The sequence below is a fragment of the Solea senegalensis genome, linkage group LG9 (assembly GCF_019176455.1).
Source record: "Solea senegalensis isolate Sse05_10M linkage group LG9, IFAPA_SoseM_1, whole genome shotgun sequence".
Classification (NCBI taxonomy): Eukaryota; Metazoa; Chordata; class Actinopteri; order Pleuronectiformes; family Soleidae; genus Solea; species Solea senegalensis.
In genome coordinates this window covers 10,232,327-10,244,056 of record NC_058029.1, presented here as the reverse complement: position 1 = coordinate 10,244,056, position 11,730 = coordinate 10,232,327, and the positions used below count along the sequence as shown (strand labels likewise).

Below are 11,730 nucleotides of genomic sequence, written 5' to 3'. Positions count from 1 at the left end.
TTTGGTAATAAAACTGCTTTAGGCCTGTTGGTGTAAGAAGCTGAATTGGTTATTGAACAGTTCAGTTGTTAAGTCTTTTTTCTGCCTCACAGCTGAGTCTAATGTTACAGTGTCCACCATTTTAAATAATGGCATGTTAGCAACATTTCCTTGTGAATACAGTTAAAAGCACAGGTTAATAAATGTTCAGTTGATTGTCAACTATGTCTTAGATAATTCCCCTCTGCAGGGAAATCACGATTTTAAATAAATTACACACATGGGACCTCTACACAAATAGTCATCCACTAATGTGAAACAAAAAAGGTATAAGACTGTTTGGTAACCGTATCATGTCAATCATTATTAAAAAACACACACACACAATGCTTTTAAAGGATCAAGTATTAAAGGTAAGTTATTTTCAGATAGCCCTTGGACAGAAATAGATGAAGTCACTGTGGGGAAGGGAGCGTTCTGAGCTACAGGCAGACTCGAGATTCCACGTTCTCTCTCTTGAGAGAAGTAAGAGCTAAACCATTTGGGCTTTCCTCTGTCCTCATTTTAAGAAAGTAAAAAAATCCAGTCCTTTTTCTGACATTCAGTAACTAGGCATGAAAGACAGAGTCTCGTTTTAGATTCCATCATCAATCTGGGTGGGGTCGCAATGTTACTGAGTGATGCAGTTTTCCCCCATGTCCTGTGCGTAGCGGTCCAGTATCACGTTGCGTAGTCCCTCCACATCTCGACGGAGCTGTTGAGCCTCGACAAGCTTCTTCTGCAGCACCTCTGGACTCATCCAGTCCTCGTCCTGGTCTGCCGCCGCCACTGGTGGTGGAGCTGAAAGCAAACAAACAATTCTGATTCATGCTGTGCACTGAACTGACACCATAAAAATACACCTCTAACATAATGTTCATATTACACTGAAAGTAAGGCTGTATTTATGTAGCACTTTTTTTTTTAAACAGTATCATAATAGTATGGTCGTTTTCTGATAGGGAAGTAATATAGGCTTACATGTGAGACCAAGCAGCAGGGAGAGGTTGGGGTCTTGTCCCTGAGCTCTCTGGGTCAGGATGCTGCACAGGGAGCGCAGGTCACTGAGACAGGAGGCGATCTCTAAATGAAGCCTCTGTGTGAGACGAGCTCCGGCTGGCTGCAGAGCAGAGGAGGCCTGGTTACTGCTCCTCTGCTCTGGATCGCTCATCTGCTCCTGCAGGGTCAGATTCTGCTCCATCAGTTCTTGGTTATGAGCCGACACCTGAAACACAGGAGTCAGCATCAACGTTAGGGACAAGGTTTTCTGTATACTGTACCAAGTAAAGTGGTCATTTTAATGAATGAGTTTATCTCACCTCCTTCATGGCTGTGTGGAGCTCCAACACATTCTGCTCTTTGGCCAAAACATCTTCTCTGAGAGCCTGGGAGCTGTTTTCTTCCTGAGATAGCTGCTCCTCTAAAGCCTGCAAACACAAAACAACAAAGAATGACTCCAGGAGGTTCAGATGAGACTTTAAACAGAGCAGAGAAAGTGAAAATATGAAGACCTGGATTTGGGAGCCAAGCTGTTCCATCATTCGATGTTGTTTCTCAATGACCTACAAGAGAAGAACGTTGTTAATTCACGGTCATTCACAAAATGTTTGCTGTGCGCTGTCTTGGGTCGGTAAATTATACAAAATTTCTGGATTTCAAAGCTCTGTCACATCTCAAATTCATAATTTTATGATTATATAATTTCTTCTTCTGTAGGATTTAAACTTTGAACAACAAGGGAACATAGTGTTTCCTGTATAGCTGAAACACACAGCAGTATGTACAGCATGATAAACATTACAGGGGAAAAAAACAATGAAAGGAAACAATCAGTCAAAAAATATTCTACTCTTTGATGAACAATTTCTGCTTCAGGCTTTAACCACAACTTTCTCTCAGTTAGAAGAAAACTTCCTGTATCAGCGGTTTGTCTAGAGTTAACAGTCAATGCGTTTCAATTTAGATGTAGTAAATCAAACTAGCACTGCAACAAACAGTCCAGCAGTGGTAAACAGCTAAGAAATTAAAAATCTGATTAATCTGATTTTTTGCTTGCTTTTTTATTTCCTGGTTTCTTGCTCTATACAAATCTTTGGATTTGAGGTTTGAGCAACACTAGTCAACATGTGTCACCTTTGTCTGCAATAGACAGTTACAGCCCTCATTTAAAACACTTTCACTTCACTCTTTATTTAACAGGAGGTGCAAACAGATGAGATTATTTATAGAAGGATGCCCGAAACATCTAAATAAAAAACAGACCTTCTTGAGTCTCTGCTGTTCCTCTCTCAAAGTGTTGTTTTCTCCTCTGAGCTTCTCAATATCCAGAGACGGCAGCCTGGCTCCATCCTCAAGGCCCTGCTGCACCCGCTGCTGCATACTGATGAGGACCGAAAATAAAAACACACGCCACATTATACACAGTAAACTAACGTTTCTTTGTGCACGCAGACTGAAGAGAACAAACATGTCTATTGGGAAGATTGTACATGGTGATGTGACTGCATGAGAGAGAACATACTCAGTGATGGTGGTCAGGAGGTCCCTCTCCCTGCGTTTCTGCTCGTCCAACTGTGTGTCTTTTTCCTTTAACTGTGAGTATGTTGTCTCTAGACAGACCTCCAACTCTTTTACTTTCTCCTGTAGTTGGGCTGCCTGCTGCTCAGCCTCCAGGAGCTGAGAGTGAAGAAGGAACACATGTCCAGATTTGATTATTTTAACACCTATGCCCAAATGAATCATAGTGGGCAGTGAGAGCATGAAATCGATCAGTAGAGTTATTCAAACCTGCTTGTTCTGGTTCTGGTAGTCCTCCAGTGTGGGCAAGTCAGCCAGATAGCGCTCTAGAGTCTCAATGCGCTGCTGGTTCTCTCTCTTCAGCTCCGCTTCCTTCTGACATTTCTTCTTCAGGTTGTTGATGTGTTTGTCTCGACTGCGGATCTGCAAACACAGGTACGCGTGACATTATGTGATACAGCCACAGCGAATGAGACAACCTGAGGTAAAAACATGTGACATTAATCTTTGTCAGTGAAAATAAAGAATGTGTTAAAGCTTATTTATCTTTCTAGGACGGAAGGCTCTTTAACATTGCTAATTAAGGCCTTCAACATTTCTTTGAAGTTCTAAGGCAATAATGCAGACATTATAAAAAAAAGACCATCAAGATGTAAGATGGGTTTATATCATGAGCTTGAGGGTGGAGGAAGATTTCCTGCAAATCTTTCCTGAGCCATGATTTAATGTCCTGTAACAGGGCTTGTTTAAAACTGATGTGGCAGGATATGAGAGCTCATAAACTACTGAAAATGAACAAAGCACAGAAATTGAACTATAGTTTTCACCTACTAGTTGGCCTACAATAGAAACTAACGGAATGGTTTGTAAACCCCTTTTTTTGTTCATGTCAATGCAATATGCTTGCAATGCTTAGGAGGGGGTGAAAGGAAAGCACAAACCCTCTCTTCCTGTTTCTTCATCTCCTCCGCATGTCTCTCACAGGTCTCCTTCAGATTGTCAGTTAGACGACGCGTTTCTGCTTCAACGGCTCCCAGTCTGCGCTCCGCCTCCACTTTCTCCAGGGTAACACAATCTGTGCGCTCGGCAAACTGCGCTCTCAGGAAGGCGTTCTCTCTCTGAGCCTCCTGTAAAGCCACCATGTGTGAACATTTCAGGGACTGTTCTTAGATATAATTAGTGAAGGTGCACTCAGTATAACAGACTTTTTATTACTGTTTTCACAAACCTGTAGCCTTAGCATGCACATATCCCCGTAAGAAGCCCCTCGACCCAAGAGGGCTCCATGGACCTGTAGCTCGCTTTCCCTCAGGCGATGCTCCAACTGAGCCATATGCTGCTTTTGTCTGCATCACAAGCAGGTCGACACAAACGAACAAGGCAGTCAACAACAGTGTCAAAACAACCAGAAAGAGATCTATGTGACAAACACATGAGTGTTTTTATTCAGTGTTGAGAATAAAACTGTATTTTAAATACTTGCCTCTCGATGATTAGCTCCTTCTCCTTTAACAGACTCTCACTGGCTTTCACCAGAGCGTCCCATTTGCCAGACTCGGAGTGAACAGGGTTCGAGTACACCGATGGGTGCTGACCCACTCCAGCACTCATTAACTGAAACAAAGGTGAAAGAAAAAGCATGCGACACTTGAGGGGAGTATTTACACATGTGCAATTTTATCACTGAAATAAATATAGATTCTTCATGGCTGTCATCCTATCACGTTCTCCTAGTATGATATAAATAGTGATAAATGTAATAGACAAGTAAATAGCAACAGACTACTAAAATAGCAACAAACTACTAACACACACACACACACACACACACACGCACACACGCAGCCATGGGGGTAAAATGATCACATTATCAATTTCAAATGGCTAACAAAAAAGGGAAATAGGTCTCGAGTATCAAGCAGTTCCATTCTTTCTTTAGGGTGTAATTCCACCTCAGTGACTATTTTAAGTAATTTTACCCACAACACACAGCCAAATGCCGCTGTATTCTGGAGCTATGAAGAATATATTCAGCCTCAAAAACGAAAGAACGACGCCGCCCTTACATCACAACTTTAACTGAATTCATATAGTTCAGGCTTTGTGACTTAGTGGATACAGCAAAATCCAAAACACGTTAAATCAAATACACAATTAAATTTTAGAAACACTCAAAATTAAACTAAATTAAATCTGACCACAGGTGTCAGCAGTGTGTGTTAGCACACGGCACATGGAAGTGGCAACACACACTTGAGTGGCACTCAGTCAGCATCTGTTCAGGAAATGTACACTGAAAACACTTCTGCAAAAGCAAAGAGTGGTTCTGCAATGTTTTTTCAACTGTTGGCAGCTTTTAACAGACTGCAAATGCGAAACAACAAAGTCTTTAATAGAACTTTTATAGATCTTCTGGATGACACATAGAAGGCAGTAATGAGTACTGAAATATAACTAACAGAATACAAAATCATTTTGAGATTGTGTTTTATTTGTCTTAGTGATTTGACAATTCCTGCTTTGAAATAGGAAACGGCATCTGGGCATCCTTCAGGCTTTGTTTTTTGGAACACTATTTTCCTGTGTTAACCTATATATGTGTATATATATATACACATATACTTATATGTACCCAAATGTTTAAATGCACTTTTGTAAGTCGCTTTGGATAAAAGCGTCTGCTAAATGACATGTAATGTAATGTAATGTGTCATGTACTGAATCTCTTGCCAGATTTCAATGTTCACCAACTGGCCCACATGCGCACTCCTATAAAAGATTTTATAGGAGAAGACTCCAACACCGGGGTTTGTATTTATTAAGCATTAGTGAAGTATAGTCTTTTGTTCTGGATGAATGCTTACCTGCATTTGTTCCACTTGCAGGCGTAAACTCTCCAGTTGCTGCTTATGTTGCTGTTGTTGCTGCCAGCTGGACAGGTCACTACATCTGTCCTGCCGCAGTGGCTCATAACCCTTGGAGCCTGTGTGCTCCCTCAGCAGAGCCTGTGTCTGCAGGCTGAGAGGGCTTGCATAAACTCCAGCAGGGCCAGCTGCACCAGGCTGACTGCCCCTCTGATTAGAGGCTTCTGCCATGCCGGGAACCCCGGGCCTGGCTTCAGGAAGAACTTTGTAGCTGTGCTCCATGCCTCCTCTGTAGGCCTCAGACACACAGTCTGGGCCGTCTCTGTACCCACTCATCTGTAATCGGAGCCTGGCATCAGGGCATAACCCCCCCAACAGGGCTGACTGATTTAGAGTTGGTTCAACAGCAGGAGTGTCAAACCTCTGGCCCTCATCCAGTCGTGTGTGGTCAGAGGGGAAAAGCGAGTGGTCCAGCCCATTGACAAGGCTGCGGTAGCGGCTCAAGCAGTCTGGCTTTGGCCTGGCGGGATCGCTTCCCACACCGTCCTGAGCGTCCAAGTTGGGTGATGATGCTGACTTGGAAAGAGATGAAGATTTTGAGGTGGAGCCACTTGGAGTCCTGGAGCCAGAGGAAGATCTATGACCCTCAAGTGAGGACAGGCAATCTTCCTGGACGCATGACTGGGGCTTAGAGGCCGGGGATCCGGCCGTGGATGGCATGACATGTGCAGTAGGAATGGGGATCTGACTGCGAATGGGTTGGAAAGAGGGGCTGCTGCTAGAACTGCAGAAATCTATAAAGAGTAAAAGCAAAATACGAAATTAGAAATTACAATCCACAATCCTCTCTCACAATTCACCATACAGATGTATCTTGTTAAATTTGTGCAGGCTATGTAGAACACTACTGCAGGCAATGTTCTCTATTTTCAGTCATGTTCAGTAAATGTAGCAGGGTTTATGGGTGGCCTACTTTGATGATGAGATGTCACCACTGAAAGAATTAACTGGCTCCAACTCACTCAACCCTGGGAATATGCCCATAATAGACTTAACAATAGGCATAGAAAAAGCTCCAACTATATAACACACTCTTATTCTTTTAGAACACATAAAGCTGGTGTTACCTGCCTTGTCTCTAAGTTAACATGTAAAACTATCTTACTGTCATTCTGACACAATAGTACCGATTGAAGGTGCTTCTGTTCATTAGTATTTAACCAATTTCCTATAATAATTTGCTCAACAAACCATTAAAAAAGCACCCCATTGTCACTCATGGTATTGTACACAGCACACACCCAATCTGCACAATTAGACATGCCCAAAAATGTTGAATGCATTCATTAGCAAATCTCAGCACTCACCACATTATGCTCACAAAGAACTCAAGATCACTACTAAGACCAACAAACAGATGTCTCCACACAAGTCTCCACAAGCCTCGATACAAGCGTAAATTACATAATTTCAACAGCGTTACACAAACCTGACGCTGATGTCTGGAAAGCCGGCACTCACTCGAACACGAACAAGAACAACATGTTATTAGCTTGGGCATTTTTTTCCCTAAAGATGAACTTTGGCGAGCTGAGCTGCAGAATGCTTCAGATCAAAACAACAGTCCCCCTGCAACATTTCTGGGTATAACCGAAACAGCGTCTGAATTAAGACCAACAGCCACACAGCAGGCAGTATTGTCCTCTAACACCCAAACCAGCCTGAACCAACCTCTGAAAACCAAACACATAAAAACAGGCGTACACAGGAAAGGTTAGGGGTATTTATAGCCCACCTCTCAAGTTACAGAGTGATCTGTGGGTGCCGCTTATTTAAGCACCTTGCCTCCTCCCACACTAACACACATCACACATGTGTACATCCAAAGTCAACAAGTGAATATGATATTTTTTGCCATGTTCACATAATTTAAAAGGAAATTACGCATGCACAGAGAGATGATATACAGTAATAAGGAAATTATGGAATCAACGTCACACTTTCTGGAATGTAAAACCTAAGGTATAATAGAACCCTGAAGACTTCTCCATTTCATTACTACCAAGAACAAGTCTAAACTTCTTTATATTATGCAAGACGTTTGCTGAACAGACATACCAGCCAACATAAGACAACAATTACGTACAGCTTTAAAAGTTAATTTGGTTTATATTTTTTTACAGTCTGGTCTTATAAAGCAGTTTAATTTAAATGTTAACCTTAAGTATACTATATAGTATTATCTACAACAGATCATTACTGTGGCTAAATTTGGGTTAATTGTTATGTTGCCAAGCACCGCTGTCATTTTAAGTGCTTGGACAGAGATGTAGCAGCACCAGCGTAGTATTATTAACAAGTGGAGCCTTGAAGACATAGTTACATTCATTCTTACATCAAGACAGCTGCTATAACCGAAATTTCTCCAGAGGCCACAAAACACACAATGTAAAAAATATATGGGTTGAACAAAATAACGGAAACCCAATAATTTCAAGTACAGTGTCTTATATCATCATCATATTTGTTTGAATGCCTCAACCCTTGTAGAAATTTTACAAAACCTGATTGCTGGAAGAGAAAAGAATAACACTAAATAGATTACTAAAAAAACAGGTTTTACTCAGAAAATGCAAACTACTAAATACTGAAATTAATGACCGTGTCCCTTAAGTGTTTGGAGAGGTTTAGGGCTGATGACTCGGCATAACAGAAATTACTCAACCATTATGATAAAGAAGGTACCTAAGTATCAAAGTACCTATGCTGTATTAGTTTATTTGGAGGTGTACACAGTACATCTGTCATCTGGCTAACACTTGCACAACATCCTATTAAATGACATGCTGATGCTCCACTGTTCAGAATAAATATGGAAAACAATGACAAAGACCCAGGACATTATCAGTAAGAAGAGTTGAGAATATTTAAGATGTTTAAATTAGTAAAAGGCCTCCTCAGGACTGTGGGATGTAAATAAATAAATGTAATAAAAATGAACAGTAACAAGGTGTAATGGATAAAAAAACAGAGACCTTTTAGCAGTTGTTATGGAAAGTTTCCAAATGGCAGCCCAGGCATAAACACCAGCTTTGTCAAGATAACATTGTACAGTGTTAGTTCTCTTCTGATAGTTTGTTCAGTCTATTATTTTTGATTTTATAGTTTTTCCTGTTGTACAACGGACCACCCATTACAGATGGTCAACTATTACATGGGACAATTCTGATCTGTGTCTCTATTACTTTTTCCATTCACTGTCAATACAGTTAATACACACCAACTCAGTGGAATAGTCCCATTCAAAAACAATGATAATGGTGTTGTTTCATGTCACATATCACAACACAGGCATGGGTCCTGTTTCTATTTACTTTTCCAGTCCTGGTAACAGTCCATCCTCCTAATTAGACATTTAAACCAGAGCAGTGCAGCTGAGCCTTGGGGGCATTTCTGCCAAGGACTTTAATCTACCTCTGCGAATCTCCCAATCACAGATTGTCCATCGTGGACATCTTGGTGACTATAAATAACCAAAGTTACAACACAAATAAAAACACTGTCTATGGGGTTAACCTGAGGATCATGTGTGCCTCCTCACTACTTTGTAAATTACTAGTGTTCTCTGCTTTTGCTTTAAGTGTAGATGACAAACAACAATGGATCACATTATTGCAGAAAACACCTTAACCACCATTAAAGCACTAACTGTGAGTTGATGGGACTCAACGACTGACAGACACAGACATTTGATAACATTGTCACAGACACAATACAAATTACAGGCAAGGGATCAACAAACAAAAGTCCTCACCTTCTGTGCTGTCAGATGCTGAAGTGCCAAGACCCGTGTCCCCACTGTCCGATGTCCCAGGCCGACGGCCAAAGCGGCTTTGGAACTTCTCTGACACAGCTGGTGTTTGCCACTCCATGTCAGCAAACCGAGCTAATGTATATTTAAATATGTGAAACAGGAAGATAGCAACAAAGAAGAATATCAATATCAGAATATCAACACTGCACTGGGACACAGTTCATACATTTTCACAGCAGAGTACCAACTAACCTGCAAGTTTGGATTCAATATATCTCTGTGAGGTTGTCATTCCATACAAAGCAATGTCACCTGACACAGATAGGAAAAAAAAGATTAGCATAAATAGAATGATAGTTTTGAATCACATGTTAATAAGAAGATTCCCAATGAAGAACGAACAAAATTGTCTTAATACTATCGTGGACCTCTGATGGTATCAAACAATAGGTGAGAGAGAGAGAGAGAGAGAGAGAGAGATTGTAATGTGTGAAAAAAAAATAGTAGTTTCACTGCATCGAAGAAATGAGAGAGAAGAAAAGGTGATGAACAAACAAAAAAGAATATGCAGACACTGCTAGACTGAGGTGACCTACACATCAGAGAGTACAAGTAATATGAGAAACAACTTGGCAAATCATCATTGCCCCAGAAAGCATTTGAGAAGATAAAAGGAAGAAAAACAATCCAGGCAGACCAAAAGACTTTTAAGGACACGCATTTACAACCCCATAACAGCACAAGAGTTTTGGTGAATATAAAGCTGAAGAACCACGGCCATTTTCTGTAATGAACAACACAGGATTGAGGAGGTTAGTACGCTGTTGAAGCCAAAGAGTAAAATCCTGTTAAATTAGCTTCAAGCAATCACAGTGCCTCTCACTCACTGCAGATAGGTGGGCTTCACAAGTTTCCAGAGCCATCTTACTATCACAATATCGCAAAGTAGAACAAATGTTCTACCATGGATACTATGAGGGGTTGGCTTGAAACCACTTTTTCTTATCTGATACTGATATCCAAATCATGAGAATCTACATATACCGATATCAGTCTGATTGTCTTTTTTTTTCATCTTAGTAAAAGTATTAAGCTGTTAACAACACATTTGGGTTAGGGTTGGGTTAGCTGTTGACAACACAAAAAGCACCACTAGTAAAACAGCACCCGTACCCATGCATTTCTTATTCTTATCCAAACAATGTCAAAGTCAGCACTGCACACACTGGTGCCCTTAGTAAGTCACTTGCCACGTTTGAAGACTGTCAAGTTACTCGTTCAGCAGATATACGATTTACAGACAAACAAGTCCTTCAAATTATGATGATAAATTATAGACAGAGAAAACTCCAAGTTCCTCTCCTGCACAGCGACTACATACCATTACCTTAATGTTGGTGGCGTAAGACAACAGCTGTTACCTACTGACTGATATGCTGCTTTACCAAACACGTCTGCCAGTAAACGTTCCAGAACAACAAACTCCTCAGTCTTTTCTGGGTACCAACAAAAATAACACGGTGAGCACATCGCATCTCCTAACGTTACATAATCAGTTACACAAACACATTCATCCCTGCGAAGCTACTGCACGTTATACACAATCTGTAGCAGGCAGTATAAGCACAGCAGATGGATAAATGGCGCAGTCCCCTTGTTATACTAATCCTCTTTACCAACTAATTAAGGAAATGCCCCGCTAACGCGTAACTGGCCGAAGAAAGCAAAGTCAGCTAGACGTGACTAATCGCTAAATTGAATTTACCAAACATGCACGATGGCAGCTAAACCGAATTCAGTTGATTTCAACTGATTCTACTTTAAAGTAGAAACAACGTCTTAGTTGTTTTATCTTCACGCGGTTCACATTGGCGCTACGATGCACTGCACCGTTAATCATTTAGCGAATCCTTGACAAATCTGTTTCCGTCTAACGCGATAGCTAACAACTAGCTAATGTCGTTTGCTTAGCTACCTGAGTGAACATTCACGTGGAAAAAAACCGTAAAGCTTTCGTGTTTACATTGCTGTAGTCAAGGTGTCTGAAATAAATATTTACTTTACCTCAAGTGTCACCTAAACTCAAAACGTAGTCACAAATCTCAGTGTCAGGCTGGTAACTGGCGCCGAATCAGTACCATCCGTTGCTGCTCCTGTTGTTCCGCTAGCTTACTGATCCTCTGACTGCACTGGTAGACAACGTCCAAGACACAGTGGGCGCTTGTTTATTATTACAGCACCGCCCGTTCAAGTCAACACTGACGAAGGCCTAAAAACATTTGATTATTTAATTTTTTATTTTTTTTCAACTGTGGGTCATTGCAGTCTCAGTTGTTACTGAGAAAACTAAAATAGCCACAAAAAAACACAGCAGCTTACTTTTTATTTTAACATTGCTGTTCATGTTACAAACAGATGATCAGGACCACTGTGCCATATGACCAAAAATCACGAGAGTAACATAAAACAAACAAACCAAGAATCACCTAAGCAATAAGATTTACAAGGGTTCAGAAG

At 40.9% G+C, this 11,730-nt stretch overlaps 1 protein-coding gene across 3 annotated transcripts; it reads right to left on the bottom strand.

The window, feature by feature from the left end:
* On the bottom strand, positions 1–11,392 carry cep85 (centrosomal protein 85). Of its 3 annotated transcripts, XM_044033337.1 has the most exons (14): positions 11,278–11,392; positions 9,466–9,525; positions 9,214–9,345; positions 5,400–6,193; positions 4,019–4,149; positions 3,764–3,881; positions 3,477–3,662; positions 2,806–2,958; positions 2,540–2,694; positions 2,281–2,398; positions 1,530–1,580; positions 1,338–1,445; positions 1,000–1,243; positions 1–819 (listed from the first exon to the last, which is right to left on the bottom strand). In XM_044033337.1, exons 2-14 carry the CDS (start codon positions 9,503–9,505, stop codon positions 650–652), a joined length of 2,400 nt encoding a protein of 799 aa, XP_043889272.1. In that variant the 5' UTR covers positions 9,506–9,525; positions 11,278–11,392; the 3' UTR covers positions 1–649. The 3 variants fall into 3 exon arrangements, with proteins under 3 accessions (XP_043889272.1, XP_043889271.1, XP_043889273.1); XM_044033336.1 differs by lacking the exon at positions 11,278–11,392 and having other exon boundaries at positions 9,466–11,039; XM_044033338.1 differs by lacking the exons at positions 9,214–9,345; positions 9,466–9,525; positions 11,278–11,392 and adding an exon at positions 6,889–7,113.
* Positions 11,393–11,730: the final 338 nt, after the last annotated feature.